Raw genomic sequence first — 27,665 nt, forward strand, 5'->3', positions numbered from 1 at the left:
GAGAAAAGAGACCCACTTGCAATGTCGGGAATATACCGTATACCGTGCACATGCGGAAACGTTTATGTCGGAATGACTGGACGATCCATTAACACCAGGATCAAAGAGCATAAGCGACATTGCAGGTTGGGGCAGGTGGAGAAATCGGCCGTGGAAGAGCACGCACTGAATGAGACCGACCACGTAATAAAATTCGCCGACACGGAAGTTCTGGCTGTAGAGAAGCACTATCACACGCGCTTGTTCAGAGAAGCTGTAGAAATCCAAAAACACGCGAACAGTTGCAACAAGAAAGAGGAAAGCCTTAAGGTAAACGGATCCTGGCTTCCCGTACTGCAGCGAACGACCGTCGCAGGTAGCAAGAGGAGAACCGCACCGGAAATGACCGCGGAGAAGCCCTCGGACGTTGGCGCGCCAGGTACGTATAGTCTGCGGCCGCGAGCTCGCCTCCAGTTCACCACCGGCAATGGAGGGTGAAGCTTTGACAATGCCAGCCACTCGTGCTGGCGAAACGTCAGAAAAATCATTAGATGAATGTCGGCCGAAGAATCCGAGACAGAAGCCAATAGGCAGTTTATTATGTTGTAGTTACAAATGTTACTACGTTACGTTTTGCCATATTTATCTCTTGTTTTTCAGATTAGAATCAACTTTTCTACCAAAAATTTCGTGAGGTGAAATTATCGATAATTCGAACGATAATTTCAGTTTTTAAATTTATATTTTATTTTATTTATTTTACATTTTCATTTTAAAAATGTCTGTACTTTATTTTAATGTTGTATCCCTAATCTAACATACCAAGTATTATGAAATGCCCTCACACGGCCTGTGTGATTATGCGTTCAAGTTCTAGATCTTCAGTAACACTTGCGCTGAAGTTGGTATCACTGAGCTGTCTTTGGTTAGCGGTAACCCTAATGCTTTCATGAGTATTTCGCTGGCTTGAGTGTTGTAGGACGTGCAGCACGGCTAATAGGCTCGTTATTCATTTTGGTGCGTCTGTAACCAACTTCGCAATGCCCAAACGGCACTGCAACTCACTCCTGAATTTCGGGAGAGGTACGTGTTCATAATCCAGTACCATTAACAATGTGATGTAACTCTGTTTTTGATTAAATCAAATCTAGGCCAAGAAACTCTCATACACGATCCTTTTTTTAAAAAAACACAGATATCCTTTCATTATAAAGAGAGTTTAGAATTTTTTTTTTTTCATCAGTCTACTGACTGGTTTGATGCGGCCCGCCACGAATTCCTTTCCTGTGCTAACCTCTTCATCTCAGAGTAGCACTTGCAACCTACGTCCTCAATTATTTGCTTGACGTATTCCAATCTCTGTCTTCCTCTACAGTTTTTGCCCTCTACAGCTCCCTCTAGTACCATGGAAGTCATTCCCTCATGTCTTAGCAGATGTCCTATCATCCTGTCCCTTCTCCTTATCAGTGTTTTCCACATATTCCTTTCCTCTCCGATTCTGCGTAGAACCTCCTCATTCCTTACCTTATCCGTCCACCTAATTTTCAACATTCGTCTATAGCACCACATCTCAAATGCTTCGATTCTCTTCTGTTCCGGTTTTCCCACAGCCCATGTTTCACTACCATACAATGCTGTACTCCAGACGTACATCCTCAGAAATTTCTTCCTCAAATTAAGGCCGGTATTTGATACTAGTAGACTTCTCTTGGCCAGAAATGCCTTTTTTGCCATAGCGAGTCTGCTTTTGATGTCCTCCTTGCTCCGTCCGTCATTGGTTATTTTACTGCCTAGGTAGTAGAATTCCTTAACTTCATTGACTTCGTGACCATCAATCCTGATGTTAAGTTTCTCGCTGTTCACATTTCTACTACTTCTCACTACCTTCGTCTTTCTCCGATTTACTCTCAAACCATACTGTGTACTCATTAGACTGTTCATTCCATTCAGCAGATCATTTAATTCTTCTTCACTTTCACTCAGGATAGCAATGTCATCAGCGAATCGTATCATTGATATCCTTTCCCCTTGTATTTTAATTCCACTCCTGAACTCATTTGCGCTTAGTACAGCAAGCCTCATCCTAGTTTACACTGCGATAGCTGGACTCTTATTCCAACACTATTTGTAATGAGTCTTTGTACGCCTGAAAAAGTACAAGTTAATCTTCTGTTTACTTTGTACACTTGTTCGCTAACCATTTCAACTTATGCTCAACTTTCTTACGATGACTGTTGCCACACCACATTGTAGCTCAGTTCACCTTACCATTCTGTACAACAAGCGAGACACTGAAGTGAAAGATGCCTTTTATTTCCATCATTGCTTCCTCGATGTACAGATTGAAGAGTAGGGGCGAAAGGCTACAGCCTTGTCTTACACCCTTCTTAATACGAGCACTTCGTTCTTGATCGTCCACTCTTATTATTCCCTCTTGGTTGTTGTACATATTGTATATGACCCGTCTCTCCCTATAGCTTACCCCTACTTTTTTCAGAATTCGAACAGCTTGCACCATTTTATATTGTCGAACGCTTTTTCCAGGTCGACAAATCCTATGAACGTGTCTTGATTTTTCTTTAGCCTTGATTCCATTATTAGCCGTAACGTCAGAATTGCCTCTCTCGTCCCTTTACTTTTCCTAAAGCCAAACTGATCGTCACCTAGCACATTCTCAATTTTCTTTTCCATTCTTCTGTATAGATTCTTCTGATTAGAATTCTATGACTTCTTAAACTGAACGGGACACAAACATCTGCTGAATCAAATTCATTCATCACAGGAATATGGGGGCATGAACAACTGAGTGTTAAAAGGAGTGTGTAGTTACCTAAGCAAGTGTTGTATCCTGTTTACCAATCTTATAGGATTTAAGAGTATTATAATCATACAGCAACTAGGAATATTCTGATGTTTTAGACTGTTATATTATCATTAGGTGCCTACTATTATTTCGTTGTATAACAATTAAAGCGCATTGTTGTGTTCCGAGCAGAGAGCAGTCATAAAATTGGTCCCAGCATCGATTACCATAAATACGGCCACCTTATTCAATGGCGCAAGTTATGAAAGAATTATCTACGAAGCTTTTTCTGCAGGCAACGATGTGATGATGCCATAGAGAGAAAAAATGAAGTTATTACGAAGACGTGTTGAAAAGTAACGAATCCGAATTTTTTATTCCATTCTCAACATCACTTGAGGTATGCATATCACTCGATTGACTTTCCCGCTTCGCTGATGCAAGTTGCAACCCTCTGCCACTAGAGGACTCCGATTTATAGCTTGTAAGATGGTGGTTTCACAATTAAATATGACGGTGCGTGAGAAATAGCGTGCTGCAGTCAAGTTTCTAACCGCCCAGACGTGGAGCACCCTATCTTTCAACATGACAATGCCAGACCACACAGGCCGGCCGCGGTGGCCGAGCGGTTCTAGGCGCTACAGTCTGGAACCACGCGACCGCTACGGTCGCAGGTTCGAATCCTGCCTCGGGCATGGATGTGCGTGCTGTCCTTAGGTTAGTTAGGTTTAACTGGTTCTAAGTTCTAGGGGACTGATGACCTGAGATGTTAAGTCCCATAGGGCTCAGAGCCATTTGAACCATTGAACCAGACCACACACGAGTGCTGCGACATCTGCAACAATCCAACGCCTTAGGTTTGCTGTTATCGAACGTCCTCGACACGATTTGACCCATCCGATTCTCATCTGTTTTCAAAACCTAAGGAACAAAATGGTTCAAATGGCTCTGAGCACTATGCGACTTAACTTCTGAGGTCATCAGTCGCCTAGAACTTAGAACTAATTAAACCTAACTAACCTAAGGACATCACACACATCCATGCCCGAGGCAGGATTCGAACCTGCGACCGTAGCGGTCGCTCGGTTCCAGACTGTAGCGCCTAGAACCGCACGGCCACTCCGGCCGGACCTAAAGAACACCTTCAGGCACTTAACTTTGATGGTGCATGTGTAAGCAACGGTGAAGCTGTGGCTCCGTCGACAAAGTCAAACATTCTGCAGCAGTGGTTCCCAACAGGTGGTCCGCGAGCTATGCCAGAGAGATTTGCAAGATGCTATTAGAATAAAAAATATATTTAATATATTTCGTATGATAACATATTTTTTGTTTTGGCTGCTCAATATTTTTTTAATAATGAATATGTCAATGTTTTTTTTAAGTACCAAAAATAGAAAACGTACAAAAAGACTCTTAATTTGGCTTTTTTAGGTACTTGAAACTGTGTTATGACAAGGTACTAATCATGCTCGATGAGGGGGTCCTTGAGAAAATTTTGTTGGGAACCCCTGTTCTACAGTCACGGAATCAACAAATTGGTCTCTCATTTGGAGAAATGTGTTCGTCGTCAGCGTTGAGAAATAAATATGTAGACAGGAAGAATAAAGGTGCAGAATGTTGACAAAATTCGAGTTTTCACATTTAAAAAAATCGGAGGCAGCACTTTTCAGCACGTCCTCGTATGTTAGGTATCCTCTTCTGCTAAAAAAAGAAAAAGAGAATAGTACTGAAACTGCCAAAAGCACAAAGTCTTTCCAGTAAAAGAAAAATGACATCACTCAGCGTCCGCAGAGAAGTGAGTTTCCATCTTGATTAACACCGCCAGCGGAAAGGGAACAAATAAAGTCCAAGTCTCAATGACATATCTGCCTTATTCCGATTTGTGTCATTTGAATGCAGTTCGTAATAGGACATGTTCACAATTTTACTATGTTTAGTATTTTCATAATATAAATGCTTATCTCGTTACACGATGGCTCTGCTATATTCCTCAAGTGTGATGCATGTTGGCTCAGTTTTTCCATGTACGAAGAAACTGTAATTACTTTAAAATTGAAGTGGGCCATGTAGTTAGTAGCATCAGTTATTTAATAACACGAATATCTTTTGAGTTTCACTGTTTCGTATTTTTGCCATAAATGGAAATGTCGTGCGGCTAGGGCCTCCCGGCGGGTAGACCGCTCGCATGGTGCAGGTCTTTCGATTTTACGCCACTTCGGCTACCTGCGCGTCGATGGGGATGAAATGATGATGATTAGGACAACACAACACCCAGTCCCTGAGCGGAGAAAATCTCCGACCCAGCCGGGAATCGAACCCGGGCCCTTAGGATTGACAGTCTGTCACGCTGACCACTGAGCTACCGGGAGCGGACGTATCTATGCCATCAAAATAGTCTTCTAGCTGTCCATTACGAACTGCTAACTCGAATGCAAATATAGACTGGTTACCCCAAACATGGCGTGAATGTAAATATTTGCCAGTCTCCTACAGTAATTGTTATAGTACAGTCTATTGCACAAATATTCATTATAAGTAAAACAGAGAGTAAGAATAGTCAAACTATTAGTAAGAAAGTACTCGATTTGATATTCTATAAGTTACAAGTAAAAAATATAAACATTTATGAAAAATGTTATTATTAGTTGCAGCGTAAGTCTTACACAGTTACATTTCCAAATTACTAGTTCTCAAAATTATTTAACAAATGAATTTAGAATCTCAAATTTACATTACTCGTATGTGAAAATCTATTTACATACACTTTTATTTTTCATTATAGTTGTAGATACTCATTAGTATCGTTCATACACGATGATCAGAAACAGTCTGAAAATCTTGTAAGGGTGTTGCAGTGTAGGTTGTGTTGAGAAATAATTATTTCGAAAAAAAATTCAATGCGTTGCATCATTTCCCAGTTAATTAGCATTGAAGTTAGCCAATCATACCGTTGCGGGCGCAATTATACATCTACATGGATATTCTGCAAATCAAACTTAAATACCTGGCAGAGGGTTAATCGAAAACCTTGACAATAATTCTCTATTATTCCAATCTAGAACAGCGCGCAGACAAAACTAACGCCTATATATTTCCGTGCGAGCTCTGATTTCCCTTATTTTATTGTGATGATCGTTTCTCCGCAAGTAGGTCAGTATCAATAAAATATTTTCGCACTCGGAGGGGAAAGCTAGTGATTGAAATTTCGCGTGAAGATTCCCCTGCAACGAAAAAAAAACCTTTGTTTTAATTACGTCCACCCCAAATCCTGTATCATATCAGTGACACTCTTTCCCATATTTGGCGATAATACAAAACGTGCTACAATTCTTTGAACTTTCTTACTCCGTTCATCCCACCTGGTAAGGATCCCAGACCGTGCAGCAGCATTCCAAAAGAGGACGGACAAGCGTAGGGTAGGCAGTCTCTTTCGTAGATCTGTTACATTTTCTAAGTGTTCTATCAATAAAACGCAGTCTTTGGTTTGCCTTCCCCACAACATTTTCTGTGTGTGCTTTCCAATTTAAGTTGTTCGTAATTGTAAGTCTTAGATATTTAGTTGAATTTACGGTCGTTAGATCGATCAATTTGTCGTGTAACAGAAGTTTAACGGATTCCTTGTATCACTCATGTGGATGACTTTACACTTTTCATTATGTAGGGCCAACTGCCTATTTTCGCACAATACAGATATCTTTCCTACATCGCTTTGCAATTTGTTTTGATCTTCTGATTATTTTACTAGACGATACACGAAAGTATCATCTGTAAACAACTTAAAACGGCTTCTCAGATTGTCACGAATCCAATCACTTAACTGAGACGATATTTCATAAGCACGCAATTTCACTACAATCAGCTTATGTGGTACTGTGTCAAAAATATATAGAAATACGAAATAAATTTGAAATCCTTGTCAACAGCACTCTATACTTCGTGTAAGTAAAGAGCTAGTTATGTTTCACAAGACCGATGTTTTCTAAATCCGTGCTGGTTGTGTGTCAACAGACCATTCTCTTCAAGGTAATTCATAATGTTCGAACACATTGCTGCACATCGACGTTAATGATATGGGCCGTCAGAAAGAAGTTTCAGATGTTCTCGTAGCGTAGATGATAGCGCACAATACTGCTCAGCCTTTGGCTCCTACCGTTTCACGGCCAACTTTTGTATCACTCTCTTGTTCGGTTTTAGGGAACGAAACGAAGAAAATGTCTGGCGACACTGTCTCTGGCGCGCCCATTGAATTGGAGCGCGCTACGGCTTGATTGGCTAACTTCAGTGCTAATTAACTCGGAAACGACGCAACGTATACAATTTTTTCTCAGCAATTGTTTCTCAACACAGCCTACCCTGCGACACCCTTACAAGCTTTCCAGACTGTTTCTGACCACCTTGTCTATGACTGTACGCTTGATTACATCTCACAGCGAACTGAACATTTGGACTCAAAGCTGTTGGAGCAGTCTTAAAATTTCTTTGAAATGTTCGTTGACGTTTGCAGCATAACTTGTCTCGAAATTCCCAGTTTTGCTTTGCTAAATAAGTTTAAAATCTTCTAAATGCAGTTCTGGCGAAGTCATGGTGTAACAAATTGCGTGTCCCTTCAACCGTAAATAAGTTTGACTCTTAGATGCAGGAAAGTATAACCATTCTGGGAGAAAAAATGGTTCAAATGGCTCTGAGCACTATGGGACTCAACTTCTGAGGTCATTAGTCCTCTAGAACTTAGAACTAGTTAAACCTAACTAACCTAAGGACATCACACACATCCATGCCCGAGGCAGGATTCGAACCTGCGACCGTAGCGGTCTCGCGGTTCCAGACTGCAGCGCCTAGAACCGCACGGCCACTTCGGCCGGCACCATTCTGGGAGAATAAAGTGCCAAGTTAATGCTGTGCGGCGCCGTTCTACTGATAAGGGCCTACAGCCTTGGCATGGACGTATCTCGCCATCCCCTTCGTACGGCCCTGCCTCAGAGTCCCAGAGTCCCGAGTGAATAATTTCTCCGTGGTTTAATGGGAAAAGAAGAGATTCAAGGCATTTGAGATAAGGCGTTACAGAAGGATGCGGATAATTAACTGAACTGATAAGGTAAGAAATAAAAGTTCTGCGCAGAATCGTCGAAGAAAGGAATACGTGGAAAAGCCCTACTTTGAAAAAGATTAAGATTCTTTTTTTCTTTATTTTGGCTTTGAGTCACAAGGACCATACAGCCACCAACGGTTATAAAGTACCAAAGAAATGTATTCGCAAAAAAGCAGAATAGCAAAAGTTACGAAGGTAGCATATAAACACACTTTTAAAGTAAATTTAAAAACGCAGGCAAGCACCTGACAGCCGACGGCTGTGTTGACAATGACATTGGAGCAGAATTACAAACAGCACTATACAGCAACATTAAGACACAACATACATACGCTCTTATATAAAAGACAAAACAGTAAAGGGCAAACGCTATATATCATACAATAACTGAAGAACAGAACTGAAAATGACATCATATAACAACGTGAGAATTGCAGCATACAGACAGGAGTACTGAACCCAATAGAAAAACTCAAAATGACAAACACAATTTTGCCAGTAGAACAATGATATAAAATGCACAGGAGAACAATATAAAAATGTAATCTACAAACAGAGGTCCATACGCAAATTAAAACACAAAATTACACACCCGATTACGAACCGAGCTGATGCCATTGGAAAATGAAGATCGAGGTAACTCATAAATTAAAATTGTATGCCGGTTGCTTTCAAATAGTGTCTGAGCAACTTATATTTATCAAAACGGTGGAGTAAAACAGGAACACTGGTAGTGACGGCGTAACCTCTCGCAACCAATTTTTTATACAAGTCTGATTGCGAACTCGTGTACTTGGAACATGCCAATATGATGTGATTAAAATCCGCTATGTCCTTTGTGTCATCGCAGCGTCCAGAGGTGATAATCTTCAACCGATATAAGTGCGCGGGGTAAGACTGGTTTCCCGGCCTCATGCGAGTGTCACATGACGTCTACGAAGCTGCACAGAGACGAAACGTGGTCGAGAAGAGATGTTCGGTTGTATCGCTGCCATTAAAGTGATGAGAGACAAGCCATTCACAGTTATCCTTGTGGATAACATCGGAAGTTGACTGAGGCTTTTTGCGGATGATGCTGTAGTATATTGAGAGGTTGTAAGAATGGAAAATTGTACTGAAATGCAGGAGGATCTGCAACGAATTGACGCATGGTGCAGGGAATGGCAATTGAATCTCAATGTAGACAAGTGTAATGTGCTGCGAATACATAGAAAGAAAGATCCTTTATCATTTAGCTACAATATAGTAGGTCAGCAACTGGAAGCAGTTAATTCCATAAATTATCTGGGAGTAGGCATTAGGAGTGATTTAAAATGGAATTATCATATAAAGTTGATCGTCGGTAAAGCAGATGCCAGACTGAGATTCATTGGAAGAATCCTAAGGAAATGCAATCCGAATACAAAGGAAGTAGGTTACAGTACATTTGTTCGCCCACTGCTTGAATATTGCTCACCAGTGTGGGATCCGTACCAGATAGGGTTGATAGAAGAGATAGAGAAGATCCAAAGAAGAGCAGCGCGCTTCATTACAGGATCATTTAGTAATCGCGAAAGCGTTACGGAGATGATAGATAAACTCCAGTGGAAGATTGCAGGAGAGACGTTCAGTAGCTCGGTACAAGCTTTTGTTGAAGTTTCGAGAACATACCTTCACCGAGGAGTCGAGCGGTATATTGCTCTCTCCTACGTATATCTCGCGAAGAGACCATGAGGATAAAATCAGAGAGATTAGAGCCCACACAGAGGCATACCGAGAATCTTTCTTTCCACGGAGAGGGGAATCTGAACTATCGTCTTCCCGAATCCGATTCCGGTGTCTTAACATTGCACCACTTCGTTCGGAGCGTGTGATAGGTCACGAAATATCACGTACTAGAGGGAGACATAGAGGGTAAAAGTTGTTGGAGAAGAAAAGAGATTTAGATATAGTGTGCGACAAATAACTGAGAACGTTCGGTGCAAGCACTACTCTGCCAGAGGACAGAAAATCGTTGCGAGACGCATCAAAGCAGTCAGAAGACTTAGTGTCGTCTCTCTGTTCTTCAACCTGAAGTCTCCGATTTATTGTCGTCCTTGTGCTCTCCAACCTTAAGACTGAGATTTATCGTTGTCCCCGTGCTGGTCGTTCCGAAGACTGACACTTATCGTTGTTCTTGAGCTCTTCAACCCGGAAGACTGGCTTGATGCAACTCCCTACGCGAGTCTGTTGTGTACAGGTCTCTTCATCTCTGCAATACTACTGCAGCCCACACCTACTTGAACCCACTTTCTGTAGTAAAGCCTTGGTCTTCCTCTGCAATTTTCTCCATTACCAAATTAGTGCCCATTGTACAATGTTCCCGTTATTTTTGACATAGTCGCCATGTTTTTCCAACCATTTTTTGGTAACGTGACACCAGTTTTTCCAAACCGTTTTTGTTCCAGATCGTGTCCTGTGCTCGTCTTAAGGATTTGGCCAGCTGCTATCAAAAGAAAGCGTCCTGGATTTTGTCTAGCAGAATTTCCAGATTTCTCTTTGGTTCCGTTTCGGGTACGCTGTCTCGCTCCCCTCTCAACTACTGCCTTAGTTTCATGTTCTTCGACTCTCACAACTGCAGTTCTTTCCTTTACTAATAACTGCAGTCACGTTCTGTACAAGTCATAGATAACTTTTTAGATCCCTGTATTTATCCCTGATAACTTCAGAATTCCAAAAAGTCTGTTCTAACCGGAAAGGTGAAATCTACAGATGCTACAAATGTGGGTTTGCTTTTCTTCAACCCGCCTTGTAAGGTAAGTCGTTCTGCGAGCTGTCAGCTAGAAGCTGAATTCTGCAGCCACGTCGCCACAAATGGTTCAAATGGCTCTGAGCCATCTGAGGTCATCAGTCTCCTAGAACTTACAAGGGAACCTCCCCATCGCACCCTCCTCAGATTTAGTTATAAGTTGGCACAGTGGATAGGCCTTGAAAAACTGAACACAGATCAATCGAGAAAACAGGAAGAAGTTGTGTGGAACTATGAAAAGATAAGCAAAATATACAAACTGAGTAGTCCATGGGCAACATAGGCAACATCAAGGAAATTATAAGCCTAGGAGCGCCGTGGTCCCGTGGTTAGCGTGAGCAGCTGCGTAACGAGAGGTCCTTGGTTCAAGTCTTCCCTCAAGTGAAAATCTTAATTTTTTATTTTCAGACAATTATCAGAGTTCAGGCACTCACACATAATCAACATCGCTCTCCAAAATTCCAGGACATGTTCAGATTTGCTTGGAGATATGCAGGATTTGACGGTCTACACACGGAAAAATTTGATAACGTTAAAAACATGTTTTGACAGAGCACAGAGAAAACTGTGAAACTGTTGCATTCGTTTGTTGCAGTTTATGTGACACACTCTTATGTTTTCATCACTTTTTTGGAAGTGATTATCACATCCACAAGAAAACCTAAATCGGGCAAGGTAGAAGAATCTTTTTACCCATTCGCCAAGTGTGCAAGTTAGGTGGGCCGACAACATATTCCTGTCATGTGACGCACATGCCGTCACCAGTGTCGTATAGAATATATCAGACGTGTTTTCCTTTGGAGGAATCGGTTGACCTATGACCTTGCGATCAAATGTTTTTGGTTCCCATGGGAGAGGCACGTCCTTTCGTCTACTAATCACACGGTTTTGCGGTGCGGTCGCAACACACAGACACTAAACTTATTACAGTGAACAGAGACGTCAATGAACGAATGGACAGATCATAACTTTGCAAAAATAAAGTAAGTAAACTTTTCGCTCGAGGGAAGGCTTGAACCAACGACCTTTCGCTCCGCAGCTGCTCACGTTAATCACGAGACCACGGCCCGCTTAAGCTCACTTCCTCCTTGATATTGCCTATGTTGCCCATGGACTACTCAGTTTGTATATTTTGCTTATTTTTTCTTAGTTCCACACAGCTTCTTCCTGTTTTCTCGATTGATCTGTGTTCAGTTTTTCAAGGCCTATCCACTGTGCCAAATTATAACTAAATCTGAGGGGGGTGCGATGGGGAGGTTCCCTTGTTAGAACTACTTAAACCTAACTAACCTAAGGACATCAGACACATCCATGCCCGAGGTAGGATTCGAACCTGCAGCAGCGCGGTTCCGGACTGAAGCGGCTAGAACCACTCGGCCACAGCGCCCCACTTGATACAACATGGCCACCTTGTGGACAAGTAAACAAATCCTGCGTCATGACTTCCTAGTAATCAGACACGCCCTCATTATTTCCTTGCAGGAAATAAAGAATGTACATGTAAATAAACAGCACAGCACGGCCACCGCGGACGGCATGTCGCCACATCTCGTTGAGATGGGGACACAAGCGGCTGCGATCGCACCCGTCTCACGAATAGCTCATCCTCTTGTGTATTGGTTGTTCTAATTCGCCTAGAATAATCTAGGCCTCTGAGTGCTACCTGTTCCCAAATGCAGCCTAGGTGTAGTTCAGTTCGACTGAACGTTCGTCCTGCTAAATTAGTCAAACAGACTGTCCTCTCTAGAACACGATGACTTCTTCATATTGCTGTAGAATCCATGACCGAATCAAGCCGTCTAAGCAAATCAACAACGACGCACGTCAGAGCTAATTAAAGTCCAGGACTTGTCACTTAACCGTCTGCCAGGGCAGGCTATTTAAAATGTAAGCTTAGTGGCCTGCACCACAGAAATTTAAAAAAGGCGTCTTTCTTTTAGTAATGTGGTGCCGTTCGCTTACAATAGTAAAATATGAGTGCTTACTCATTTAGTATGAGCTCATTCAGCTGCATTTTTCGGTGGAGAGCTGATAATTAAACTGTATCGTAAAATTTTACACAATTATAAATGCTCCATTATTGGTTTTTAATCCGAAAAGTTGCTCTAAAATGCTACTAGTTATCACGAAATTTCACCTGGTAGAGACTGTACCACAGGTTCAGCCTAGCAGTCTACAGATCCTATACACTGCCCTGCCCGTTACCGAGCGTAATCTATGGATTACAAATCCAAAGATTTAGGGTTTCATGCCGAATTGCTCCAGGCTTTTTATGACATGTACTGCTACTTTTACTCTCCCGCTGTATTGTGTGCATGAAAAAAGAATACAGTTGCTGCTTAGTTCAATGTTCGAGTTAAACTGTAGGTTATACTATAACTGGGATTGGTCTGAGGCGCCTTGCCACGGTTCGCACGGCTCGCCCCGTCGGAGGTTCAAGTGTTTGTGTGTGTGTGTGTGTGTGTGTGTGTGTGTGTGTGTGTGTGTGTAAGTTAGTTTACGTTAGATTAAATTGTAAGCCTAGGAACCGATGACCTCAGCAGTTTGGTCCCGTAGGAACTTACCACTACCAGTATAACTCGAATATTTTCTAAACATACGATTCCACAGCCTTGATGAAACGTTTGAACACTAGCCATTTCTGGTCTTAACTGTAATTTTTATCGTCTGTGCGACTGGCCACTTTGACCTTTGGGACATTTTTCAATTCGAACATTGTAACACAGTAATGCGTTACACATTATAAGTAGTTATGCTGTACAACATCCGAACCGTGGAAGGCACATGGTGGCCTCTCAGCAATGTACTGTATTAACAACGACATGTTCAGAGAGCGTATGATCACAACATCCCGCTCGTATAGCGTAGCGTGCTGTATTGTGAGGTAGGATGGTGAGTCAGACACGAGGCGTATTAACGACCGTGGGCTGGTGCACAAGCCAGCCTGAGCGTGGTTTTTTAGGTGGTTCCCCACAATCGTTTAAGTAAATTCTGGGATGTGCCTCTATTTCCAGCCTCCGCTGTGGCCGAGCGGTTCTAGGCGCTTCAGTTCGGAACCGAGCTGCTGTTACGGTCGCAGGTTCGGATCCTGCCTCGGGCATGGATATGTCTGATGTCCTTAGGTTAGTTAGGTTTAAGTAGTTCTAACAAGGGAACCTCCCCATCGCACCCCCCTAATATTTAGTTATAAGTTGGCACAGTGGATAGGCCTTCAAAAACTGGACACAGATCAATCGAGAAAACAGGAAGAAGTTGTGTGGAACTATGAAAAAAATTAGTAAAATATACAAACTGAGTAGTACATGTGCAACATATGCAACATCAAGGAGATTGTAGCGTAAGGAGCGCCGTGGTCCCGTGGTTAGCGTGAGTAGCTGCGGAATGAAAGGTCCTTGGTTCAAGTCTTGCCTCGACTGAAAATTTTACTTTCTTTATTTTCGCAAAGTTATGATCTGTCCGTTCGTTCATTGACGTCTCTGTTCACTGTAAGAAGTTTAGTGTCTGTGTTTTGCGACCGCACCGCAAAACCGTGCGATTAGTAGACGAAAGAACGTGCTTCTCCAATGGGAACGGAAAACATTTGATCGCAAGGTCATAGTTCAACCGATTCCTCCACAGGAAAACATCTGATATATTCTATACGACACTGTTGACGGCATGTGCGTCAAATGACAGGAATATGTTGTCGACCCACCTAACTTGTACACTTAGCGAATGGGTAAAAACATTCTTCTACCTTGCCCGATTTAGGTTTTCTTGTGGATGTGATAATCACTCCGAAAAAAGTGATGAAAACAAAAGAGTTTGTCACATAAACTAAAAATAAAAATTTAAACTTTTCACTCGAGGGAAGACTTGAACCTAGGACCTCTCGTTTGGTAGCTGCTCTCGCTAACCACGGGACCACGGCGCTCCGTGACACTCAGCCTCCTTGATGTTGCCTATCTTCGCATGGACTACTCAGTTTGTATATTTTACTAATTTTTTTCATAGTTCCACACAACTTCTTCCGGTTTTCTCGATTGATCTGTGTTCAGTTTTTCAAGGCCTATCCACTGTGCCAAATTATAACTAAATCTGAGGGGGGTGCGATGGGGAGGTTCCCTTGTAAGTCTAGGGGCCTGATGACCTCAGATGTTAAGTCCCATAGTGCTTAGAGCCATTTGAACCATTTTGAACCCTATTTCGGCCTCAGAAAATACGATACACAAACCGTTAAAACACGATCACGCACGGATCAAATTTACACAATTCACAGACAGATGGCGCAGATGACTCCCCTCTACATCATCCGCAATCCACCGAGCGGTACATGGCGAAGGGTACCTTGTATCACCACTCATCATTTCCCCTCCTGTTCCACACGCAAACAGAGTCAAGAAGAAACGACTGTCTGTGCGTCTCGGTATGAACTCTAATATTTTGTATCTCGTCTTTGTGGTCCTTACACGCGATGTATGTTGGCGGCAGTAAAATCGTTCGGCACTCAGCTTCAAATGCCGGTTCTCTAAATTATTTCAATAGCATTTCTCGAAAAAAACGTCGACTTCCCTCTATGGATTCCCATTTGTGTTCCCGAAGTATCTCCGTAACACTTGCATGTTGTTCGAACCTACCAGTAGCAAATCTGGCCGCCCGCCTCTGAATTGCTTCTATGTCTTCGTTCAATCCGATCTGCTACGGATTGCAAACACTCGAGCAGTACTCAAGAACAGGTCGCACCGGAATCCTATACGCGATTTCCTTTGTAAGAGAAACACTCTTTCCTAAAATTCTTCCAATAAACCGAAGTCGACCATTTGCCTTCCCTACCACAGTTTTCACATTCTCGTTCCACCGCATATCGCTTTGCAACGTTACGCGAAGCTATTTAAGCGGCTTGACTGTATCAAGCTGGACACATTACAGGTTTGTTCTTACTACTCATTCGCGTTAACTTATCTTTTCCCACATTTAGGGCTAGCTGCCATTCATCGCACCAACTGGAAATTTTGTCTAAGTCGTCTTGCATCTTCCTACAGCCACTCAACTTCAACACCTTGCCCTACACCACGGCATCATCAACGAACATCCCCAGATTGCTGCCCACCCTGTCCGCCAAATCAGTTATGTATGTAGAGAACAAAATGGCTCTGAGCACTATGGGACTTAACATCTATGGTCATCAGTCCCCTAGAACTTAGAACTACTTAAACCTAACTAACCTAAGGACATCACACAACACCCAGTCATCACGAGGCAGAGAAAATCCCTAACCCTGCCGGGGATCGAAACCGGGAACCCGGGCGCGGGAAGTGAGAACGCTACCGCACGACCACGAGCTGCGGACTGTAGAGAACAACAGAAGCGCTATCACACTTCCCTGAGGCACTACTGACGGTACCCATGTCTCTGATGAACACTCGCCGTCGAGGACAACATACTGGGTCCTATTATTTAAAATGTCTTCGACCCACTCACATAACTGTGAACTTATTCCATATGTTTGTACCTTCGTTAACAGCCTGCAATGGGGCACCGTGTCAAATGCTTTCCGGAAATCTTGAAATATGCAATCTGCCTATTCCCCTTCACCCATAGTTCTCAATATATCATGTGGGAAAAGGACAAGCCGAGTTTCGCACGAGCGATGTTTTCTAAAAGCATGCTGATTCGTGAACATAAGATTCTCAGTCTCAAGAAAGTTTATTATATTCGAACTGCGAATGTGTTCACGGATTCTGCCACAAACAGAAGTTAGGGATATTGGCCTGTAATTTTGCGGGTCCGTTCTTTTACCCTTCTTATACACTGGAATCACCTGCGCTTTTTTCCACTCTCTTGGGACTTTGTGCTGGACGATAAATTCACGATAAATGCAAACTAGGCAAGAGGCCAATGCCGTAGAGTACTCTTTGTAAAATCGAACTAGGATTCCATCCGGACCTGGTGATTTATTTGTTTTCAAATCCTTCAGTTGTTTCTCTACGCCAGGTATGCTTATTTCCATGACGTCCGTACGGGAGTCTTCCCGATGCTCAAATGGCGGTATGTTTGTACGATTCTCCTGTGTGAACTGGATGGTTGCGGCTACAGGAAGGCCACCTGGCTGCAAAGTTAAATACAAATAACTACCTAGAACTTCAGCACAGCGCATCCCTTACTAGGTGTAGTAAACGTTAAGCATTCTTCTGAATGGTTCTCCATTTGCCACCTGTGGGTTAGATATTGTATAGAATCGTTGCATATCATGCACTATGTACAGTGTTTTGATAGTGAATTACCTAAAATTCGAAGTTGGCCAAGCCACATAAATAGATACTTGCAAGCAAAAGCTTAAAATGCGAAAACATTCATTCTTATCCCTGCAGTTGACTGGGTGATCAAATGCTTAGTCTGGAAGAAGACAGCACCATAAAACCTCTAATAGTATCATGCCTAGTAAAGTTCTGTGTTGTTAACGCCATCCTTCAGGTAAATGACTGTCTTACTTTGTAATACACTTGCTTTCGTTTTGTAACAAAAAAGAAAGGCAACTACTGTATACGAATCATGCTCAATGGCTTTATTTAATCAGTATGAGCTTGAAGGAGCATTCCAGGTATTAAAATTTACAAAATCTACCTTCTGTAGATTTATTGTGACAGCCTATTTGTGAAATGAGACTGATTTTTTCCTCTTTCTATTTGTTCTGTGCCGAAATTATGCTTATCGTTAACATCATGTGTGTAATAATTGTTAATTTGTTCTCCGAGGACATTGATTGGTGATTGGGGATAACTGCATGAACCTAGCATATTCATGTGGTTTGGAGGATTAATGTCAGCCTTGATGATGCTAAGCGCTTAGGTGCCTCTGCCTAATCGACTGACGTGCTGATCCATCTGACCTGCTGACCCATTTGACATGTTGCCCAATTTGACATGTTGCCCAATTTCATATGTTGACCAATTTGACTTACAAATTTTTCACCTGCTACTCCTTTTGAGCCGTTGCTCCATTTCATCTGTTTTCAGCGAGAAAATCGAGCAATGGCGCCACGTCCACAGAGCCCAGAAATAAAGCCAGAGGAAGACACATGCGCCCGGGTGGACGAGACCCCAGGGAGAGAACCCAGTAAGCCGTACGTGAGGCAGATCTACTGGACCAACGTGGTGGGCATCGCCGCACTGCACCTGGCCGCCCTCTGGGGGATCCTGTGGACGCCATTCTATGCCAAGGTGCTCACCGTCTTATGGGGTAAGTCACACCCTGCAGTGTTACATGTGTGCTTTGTAATTAGTGCTTGTATGGGGACTTTTAGCATGTGTACCGAATGTCTAGCTAAGGCCCAACTATACTGTACTGATACGTCATACGCACACTGATTACGAGTTATTAGAGAATTTCATAACGATATATTTTCACCAACACTTACTGCACACACATTTCAAAAAGACAGATCTGTATCTTTCGTACAAACCTTAAATACTATCTGTGTCAGACCAATACGAAATATGACATACGTCCAAGAAGTATTTCCATTCTCTGCACGCAGCTTCAAGTACATCTGATGGACTTTTCTCAGTCACTGTAGTAACTCGCCTTCTCGATTCATGCCAAGTCCCTGGAAACGGAGAAATCTATAGTTTGTCATGGTTGGCGCGTGTCCAAATTTTTGTCTGTCAGTTGTCGAATACTTCTGTATGCTATTGTGTTAAAGCCCTCTATCATCGGAAAATTACTTTTGTTCCTCCTCCCCCGCACAGGTGCCCGAACATGTCCATCAATAAGTGTTCTCTGATACCTCTCTCACTGACAAGAAACGGGCCGAAAACATTCTTTTGGAAAACACAAAAACGTACAGTATATATTTTTTCTGGTTTTCACGTTGGATGCAACACTGTCGATATATTACAACAGCAGCTCTGATGTCCTACAGTAAGGTGTCTGGACAACAGAGGAAAAGGAAAGCTACACCAGATTTTTTATTTTTTTTGTTTATCTTGCATACAAGAATAGTGGATCAGCAGACAGATTAGAACTGCCATTGTCTCGTTTACGAGTCCAGTGTCTTACCAGCTACATTATCACTCGCCGCTTGTCATCTACGTACATCAGTCTGTCACTATTTCAGATGATTCTTAACTGCCTCACCATCCACTGTCGCTGTCTTGTTCCCTATCTTGCTTATGTGTCGATGGTACGTGGACAACCCAAACAAAAACTAAATTACCTCTGCTAGAGGTGATTGCAGTTCATTCTGCGTGTACGCTATGCAGAGCAGAAGTTTTATTCTGGATGGTAAGAATCAAGAATAAATTACAACAAATAAAAATCGTACTGTCATTGCCACTGAAAGTTTATTGCCTTGTTGCCAACTTGATATTCTGTTCTGATCTCTAACTAATCACGGTTAGCAAATGGACCCGGGAACTCGATAAGGATTCGTGAAGCTAACTGCTACTCTGCGCCAGAGATCACTTCTGGTCGCTCGTGTATTTTGTGTGGCCCTTCCACGTAACAGAGACAAATACACTCCTGGAAATTGAAATAAGAACACCGTGAATTCATTGTCCCAGGAAGGGGAAACTTTATTGACACATTCCTGGGGTCAGATACATCACATGATCACACTGACAGAACCACAGGCACATAGACACAGGCAACAGAGCATGCACAATGTCGGCACTAGTACAGTGTATATCCACCTTTCGCAGCAATGCAGGCTGCTATTCTCCCATGGAGACGATCGTAGAGATGCTGGATGTGGTCCTGTGGAACGGCTTGCCATGCCATTTCTACCTGGCGCCTCAGTTGGACCAGCGTTCGTGCTGGACGTGCAGACCGCGTGAGACGACGCTTCATCCAGTCCCAAACATGCTCAATGGGGGACAGATCCGGAGATCTTGCTGGCCAGGGTAGTTGACTTACACCTTCTAGAGCACGTCGGGTGGCACGGGATACATGCGGACGTGCATTGTCCTGTTGGAACAGCAAGTTCCCTTTCCGGTCTAGGAATGGTAGAACGATGGGTTCGATGACGATTTGGATGTACCGTGCACTATTCAGTGTCCCCTCGACGATCACCAGTGGTGTACGGCCAGTGTAGGAGATCGCTCCCCACACCATGATGCCGGGTGTTGGCCCTGTGTGCCTCGGTCGTATGCAGTCCTGATTGTGGCGCTCACCTGCACGGCGCCAAACACGCATACGACCATCATTGGCACCAAGGCAGAAGCGACTCTCATCGCTGAAGACGACACGTCTCCATTCGTCCCTCCATTCACGCCTGTCGCGACACCACTGGAGGCGGGCTGCACGATGTTGGGGCGTGAGCGGAAGACGGCCTAACGGTGTGCGGGACCGTAGCCCAGCTTCATGGAGACGGTTGCGAATGGTCCTCGCCGATACCCCAGGAGCAACAGTGTCCCTAATTTGCTGGGAAGTGGCGGTGCGGTCCCCTACGGCACTGCGTAGGATCCTACGGTCTTGGCGTGCATCCGTGCGTCGCTGCGGTCCGGTCCCAGGTCGACGGGCACGTGCACCTTCCGCCGACCACTGGCGACAACATCGATGTACTGTGGAGACCTCACGCCCCACGTGTTGAGCAATTCGGCGGTACGTCCACCCGGCCTCCCGCATGCCCACTATACGCCCTCGCTCAAAGTCCGTCAACTGCACATACGGTTCACGTCCACGCTGTCGCGGCATGCTACCAGTGTTAAAGACTGCGATGGAGCTCCGTATGCCACGGCAAACTGGCTGACACTGACGGCGGCGGTGCACAAATGCTGCGCAGCTAGCGCCATTCGACGGCCAACACCGCGGTTCCTGGTGTGTCCGCTGTGCCGTGCGTGTGATCATTGCTTGTACAGCCCTCTCGCAGTGTCCGGAGCAAGTATGGTGGGTCTGACACACCGGTGTCAATGTGTTCTTTTTTCCATTTCCAGGAGTGTATTTCAGCTCCTGCATCGATTTGTTGAGAGAGGTTGTGGCACAGATATTTTAATTCAAATGCTTCTTTCGCTGAAACCCGAAAGTTTATGCGTAAATTTACATTCAATTGTTGTCCTATAATATCTAACACAACTACGCTGAATGAAGGCAACATTCATCCAGTCAAGTTGTAATAATTATTAAGATGGTTTCAGTTTATATTGGTATTTTCAATTGTTACCTGCAACACCAACGCGCACATTGTAAATATGAAACTCACAACATCTGTCTTAGTAAAACACTAAAAGTTTATCCGTATATTGATAATTGTACTTGCTTACTGCAGCATCAATATGGACAAAAAAGTTATGAGCTCCCTCAGCTGCTATAATACATAATACGAATTGGTGCATATTTGCCTACCAGCACAAAAACACGCGATATTATCAACACGATAGCGAAAGACAACAAGCGAATGGAAGATAATGGTAACAGAGTCATCCAGCAACGAACTCACACGATGTGCTACTGTTTGTAACAGGTCTATAGTAGTCGAGGAAGTAACTGTGCAAAGATCAAATGCTCACAATAATACTAATTTGAGTTTAGACCAGCAATTTCAGAGATCCGTTCACATATACAGGGTAACAATTGTTGAACTATATGAAAAAGCGTGTATTAGTTACAAACTACGGCATCCACACACTTAATTCAACATGTAAACGTCAGCACAGATATTCGGATTTAGGTTATGACATATTCGATATGCCTGCCACCCTTGGCGATGATGTGGCGCGGACGAATAGCGAAATTCTGCATGACCCGCTGGAATGTCGGAACATCGATGCTGTCGATAACCTCCTGAGTGGCTGCTTTTAGCTCAGCAGTGGCTCCTGGTTATTGCTATACACCTTGTCTTTAATATAGCCCCGCAAAAAGGAGTCGTATGTGTTCAGATCCGGAGAATATCGCAGCCAGTCGAGGCCCATGCCAGTGGCCTGTGGGCACCCCAGAGCCAGATTGCGGTCCCCAAAGTGCTCCTCCAGGACATCAAACACTCTCCTGCTTCGACGAGGTCGAACTCCGTCTTGCATGAACCACATCTTGTCGTAATCAGGGTCACTCTGGATAATGGGGCTGAAATCACCTTCCAAAACCTTCACGTTCCGCTCGGTAGTCACCGTGCCACCAAGGAATAACGCATCTAATGTTCTGTGACTGGATATTGCACACCACACAGTCACCCGTGAAGAGACTTCTCGGTCGCGAAATGCGGATTCTCAATCGCCCAAATGCGCCGATTTTGCTTATTGACGAACCCATCCAAATGAAAGTGGGCTTCGTCTCTAAACCAAACCATATCCGCATACTAATTTCCGTCATGCCCCGCGGCCAATCGTGCAGCTTGAACGCCCTAACGCAAACTATTCAGAAGTTATGACGATTTTATTTCATATAGTTCAATAATTGTCACCCTATAGATTACTTACTCGTATGTATAAATAAAAGATAAAAACGCCAATAAAAGTGACAAGGAGCTGGTAAATGGAGAAGTTAAAAAATGAAAATGAATTCGATCGTATAATTAAAGAAACAACTACTAATTATCGTTATGAATTATGGCAGTACCATTTTGTCGTTTTAAACATTTCTGTTTTGTCCTTTCAAAACGTGAACTACAGGTAATACTCAGTTTTGTAGGATCTTCATGATTATAAAATATTCTCCATTTACTTTTCACTCTTGTCGACCCTTCTTATCGTTTCACAAAAATCCAAGTACCATCTACACCCTAACCTAAACAAAACGATGAACACCATAATGTACTATAACAATAGACATAAAAATAGAAAACTTGAGGTTTCTATGAGTGGCCAATGCATTAGTCATAAGGATATGCCTACATATTTGGGAGTGAAATTAAATAGCACTTTAATGTATAGCTCACATTTAGAAGATACAAGACAGAAAGTCTAAGCCCCGCAATGCTATCCTGTCGAAATTGACTGGAACGACGTGTGTTGTGGGGCGAGCACATTGAGGGCATCAGTGTGGCTGCATATTGAACGTCAGTCTGGTTGAGACGTCGACATGTACAGGGTGTTTCAAAAATGACCGGTATATTTGAAACGGCAATACAAACTAAACGAGCAGCGATAGAAATACACCGTTTGTTGCAATATGCTTGGGACAACAGTACATTTTCAGGCAGACAAACTTTCGAAATTACAGTAGTTACAATTTTCAACAACAGATGGCGCTGCGGTCTGGGAAACTCTATAGTACGATATTTTCCACATATCCACCATGCGTAGCAATAATATGGCGTAGTCTCTGAATGAAATTACCCGAAACCTTTGACAACGTGTCTGGCGGAATGGCTTCACATGCAGATGAGATGTACTGCTTCAGCTGTTCAATTGTTTCTGGATTCTGGCGGTACACCTGGTCTTTCACGTGTCCCCACAGAAAGAAGTCACAGGGGTTCATGTCTGGCGAATAGGGAGGCCAATCCACGCCGCCTCCTGTATGTTTCGGATAGCCCAAAGCAATCACACGATCATCGAAATATTCATTCAGGAAATTAAAGACGTCGGCCGTGCGATGTGGCCGGGCACCATCTTGCATAAACCACGAGGTGTTCGCAGTGTCGTCTAAGGCAGTTTGTACCGCCACAAATTCACGAAGAATGTCCAGATAGCGTGATGCAGTAATCGTTTCGGATCTGAAAAATGGGCCAATGATTCCTTTGGAAGAAATGGCGGCCCAGACCAGTACTTTTTGAGGATGCAGGGACGATGGGACTGCAACATGGGGCTTTTCGGTTCCCCATATGCGCCAGTTCTGTTTATTGACGAAGCCGTCCAGGTAAAAATAAGCTTCGTCAGTAAACCAAATGCTGCCCACATGCATATCGCCGTCATCAATCCTGTGCACTATATCGTTAGCGAATGTCTCTCGTGCAGCAATGGTAGCGGCGCTGAGGGGTTGCCGCGTTTGAATTTTGTATGGATAGAGGTGTAAACTCTGGCGCATGAGACGATACGTGGACGTTGGCGTCATTTGGACCGCAGCTGCAACACGGCGAACGGAAACCCGAGGCCGCTGTTGGATCACCTGCTGCACTAGCTGCGCGTTGCCCTCTGTGGTTGCCGTACGCGGTCGCCCTACCTTTCCAGCACGTTCATCCGTCACGTTCCCAGTCCGTTGAAATTTTTCAAACAGATCCTTTATTGTATCGCTTTTCGGTCCTTTGGTTACATTAAACCTCCGTTGAAAACTTCGTCTTGTTGCAACAACACTGTGTTCTAGGCGGTGCAATTCCAACACCAGAAAAATCCTCTGTTCTAAGAAATAAACCATGTTGTCTACAGCACACTTGCACGTTGTGAACAGCACACGCTTACAGCAGAAAGACGACGTACAGAATGGCGCACCCACAGACTGCGTTGTCTTCTATATCGTTCACATCACTTGCAGCGCCATCTGTTGTTTAAAATTGTAACTACTGTAATTTCGAAAGTTTGTCCGCCTGAAAATGTACTGTTGTCCCAAGCATATTGCAACAAACGGTGTATTTCTATCGCTGCTCGTTTAGTTTTTATTGTCGTTTTAAATATACCGGTCATTTTTGAAACACCCTGTACCTAAAGTGGACATCTAACTGAAGGAGACAATGCGGGTAACCTCTGGGATCTCGGGCCCACGCTGTGTGTCTTGCTCCGCGTTCCAGCAAATATTCGAGTAGAGCCCCCGAAAAGAGGCAATCGCGGTTAGCTATGGGAGCATACAGAAAAATGCTAGGCAACTCAGAACTCCGTCTACACCAAGACGTGGCACCTATAAACAGTCTTAAATCTAAGTCACTTTTGTGGAAAATGAGCGAAGAATTACTAGGCTTCGACTTAGACGGCTTTGAAACAGTTATGAACTACGTATAAGTGGACTTATGAAGTGAAATTTGGTTGGTGACCCCCAACAATGAGATAGTAGGATTCCAACTCCCGAGGAAAAGTGGACAACTTTGAACCGTGTCAGAACGAGTGTTGGTAGATATAACCAATATAGGTGAGGAAATGGGGCTTATCTGGCAGTCAGTAATGCGATTGTGATGAAATCCAACCAATGAACTGTCTGCTTGTGTGTGGCCTGCATGGTTATGAGGGTGATCGGAAGCCATACGCAGACTGACTCACCCATAGAGTAGCCAAAGAATATTTGTAATATAGTACAGAATTACAAGAACACTTGCAAAGATAATTTTAACTCAGCGCAGAGGTATAGGAATACTGCAGTTAATGCATTGCGCCAAGCATTCAACGTGACGATTGTCTTTGTAAATACTGAAAGAGTAAGTAAATAAATAAAATCAACATTAAGATAACTCAATACCGTCTTCCACATCTTCATCTTCTCATTTCTTTTTACTTGCTACATCCAACATCTTCGGTAAGATAACTGTCTCACAAATCCTAATCATTGTAAACATGTTCAATGTTTCCTCAATGTTTCTCCACACTGTACCAATTTAACTGTTTATGGTTGCCATAGCAGATGTTGCAAGGAGCCGGTCGTGAATGTCCGTTAATGTCAGACTTTCCCGAAAACAGGATACTCTCTACTGTTCATATGCGTGAATTAAGATTTGCGCAACGGAGGTACAGAAAAACAGCCCCCGCACATAAATAATAACTGAAGGCCATTGCAAAATCACTAATCAAGAGTGGCAGAGGTCACCTAGCTGCATAAATAATAGCAAAAGGAAGTCCAGTCAATGCACTATTTAGTTCTCAATGGAGAGAAGTCTTTCGAAGTAAGAGTGATTTCAGGTGTGCCGCAGGGGAGTGTCGTAGGACCGTTGCCATTCACAATATATATATACAGGGTGAGTCACCTAACGTTACCGCTGGATATATTTCGTAAACCACATCGAATACTGACGAACCGATTCCACAGACCGAACGTGAGGAGAGGGGCTAGTGTAATTGTTTAATACAAACCATACAAAAATGCACGGACGTATGTTTTTTAACACAAACCTACGTTTTTTTTAAATGGAACCACGTTAGTTTTGTTAGCACATCTGAACATATAAACAAATACGTAATCAGTGCCGTTTGTTGCATTGTAAAATGTTAATTACATCCGGAGATATTGTAACCTAAAGATGACGCTTGAAACCTCCGACGTTCAGTTGCGTGTTGTAACAAACACGGGCCACGGAGGACGCATAAATTGGCCAGCCCGTTCTCCTGATCTTACACCTCTGGACTTCTTTCTGTGGGGTACGTTAAAGGAGAATGTGTACCGCGATGTGCCTACAACCCCAGAGGATATGAAACAACGTATTGTGGCAGCCTGCGGCGACATTACACCAGATGTACTGCGGCGTGTACGACATTCATTACGCCAGAGATTGCAATTGTGTGCAGCAAATGATGGCCACCACATTGAACATCTATTGGCCTGACATGTCGGGACACACTCTATTCCACTCCGTAATTGAAAACGGAAACCACGTGCGTACGTGTACCTAACCCCTCATGGTAATGTACAGGTGCGTCAGTGAAAAAGACCAATAAAAAGGTGTTTGCATGTGGACGTAATGTGCTGTTCCAGTCTCGTCTGTACCTAAGGTCCATCACCGTTCCCTTTGGATCCCTACGTAATGCCGTGCTCTCCGATACACACGATCGAACAGCGGAGGAGTGGTACTCAAGCGTCAACTTTAGGTTACAATATCACCGGACGTAATTAACATTTTACAATGCAACAAACAGCACTGATTACGTTTTTGTTTATATGTTCAGATGTGCTAACAAAACTAACGGGGTTCCGCTTAAAGAAACGTAGGTTCGTGTTAAAAAACATACTTCCGTGCATTTTTTTATGGTTTGTATTAACCAATTACAAGAGCCCCTCTCCTCACGTTCGGTCTGTGGAATCGATTCGTCAGTATTTGATGTGGTTTACGAAATATATCCAGCGGTAATGTTAGGTGACTCACCCTTGTGGATAACATCGGAAGTTCGCTGAGGCTTTTTGCGGATGATGCTGTACCATATCGAGAGGTTGTAACAATGGAAAATTATACTGAAATGCAGGAGGATCTGCAACGAACTGACGCATGGTGCAGGGAATGGCAATTCATTTCAATGTAGACAAGTGTAATGTGCCGCGAATACATAGAAAGAAAGATCCCTTATCATTTAGCTACATATTAGCAGGTCAGCAACTGGAAGCAATTAATTCCATAAATTATCTGGGAGTAGGTATTAGGAGTGATTTAAAACGGAATGACCAAATAAAATTAATAGTCGGTAAAGCAGATGCCTGACAGATTCATTGGAAGAATCCTAAGGAAACGCAGTCTGAAAACAAAGGAAGTAGGTTACAGTACACTTGTTCGCCCACTGCTTGAATACTGCTCACCGGTGTGGGATCCGTACCAGATAGGGTTGATAGAAGATATAGAGAAGATCCAACGGAGAGCAGCGCGCTTCGTTACGGGATCATTTAGTGATCGCGAAAGCGTCACGGAGATGATAGATAAACCCCAGTGGAAGACTCTGCAAGAGAGACGCTCAGTAGCTCGGTACGGGCTTTTGTTGAAGTTTCGAGAACATACCTTCACCGAGGAGTCAAGCAGTATATTGCTCCTCTCTCGCGAAGAGGCCATGAGGATAAAATCAGAGAAATTAGAGCCCACACAAAGGCATACCGACAATCTTTCTTTCCACGAACAATACGAGACTGGAACAGAAGGGAGAACCGATAGAGGTACTCAAGGTACCCTCCGCCACACACCGTCAGGTGGCTTTCGGAGTATGGATGTAGACGTAGATGTAATTTACAATCATGTGTATACACAAGGGAAAATCGCACCTCGAGAAAACTTACTTTCTAACAAAACCATCATTACAAAGCTGAAAGCAATAAACTATGTAATTCATACTTTACACACATATGAGTAGGACACAAGGGATAGGGAAGACGGAATGAAAAACGTTACCTCCGGGGATCACGCTGGAATCGATCTACACCGGTATGACAGAAATAATCGCATTACCCATGCTAAAAGTAGGGTACTAATCATACATGCAAGATCAAATAGCATGCACCTGGAGCAA

At 43.4% G+C, this 27,665-nt stretch overlaps 1 protein-coding gene across 1 annotated transcript in view; it reads left to right on the plus strand.

Moving 5' to 3' along the window:
• The window catches only part of LOC126234311 (acyl-CoA Delta-9 desaturase-like), a 284,371-nt gene that overhangs the window by 209,792 nt on the left and 46,914 nt on the right, over positions 1–27,665 (plus strand). Inside the window, exon 3 of the mRNA XM_049942997.1 lies at positions 17,634–17,856. Coding sequence (XP_049798954.1) covers positions 17,649–17,856 — 208 coding nt within the window. The 5' untranslated portion in view covers positions 17,634–17,648. The remainder of the gene's footprint in view (positions 1–17,633; positions 17,857–27,665) is intronic.

This window comes from Schistocerca nitens, chromosome 2 (assembly GCF_023898315.1).
Source record: "Schistocerca nitens isolate TAMUIC-IGC-003100 chromosome 2, iqSchNite1.1, whole genome shotgun sequence".
NCBI classification, from domain to species: domain Eukaryota; kingdom Metazoa; phylum Arthropoda; class Insecta; order Orthoptera; family Acrididae; genus Schistocerca; species Schistocerca nitens.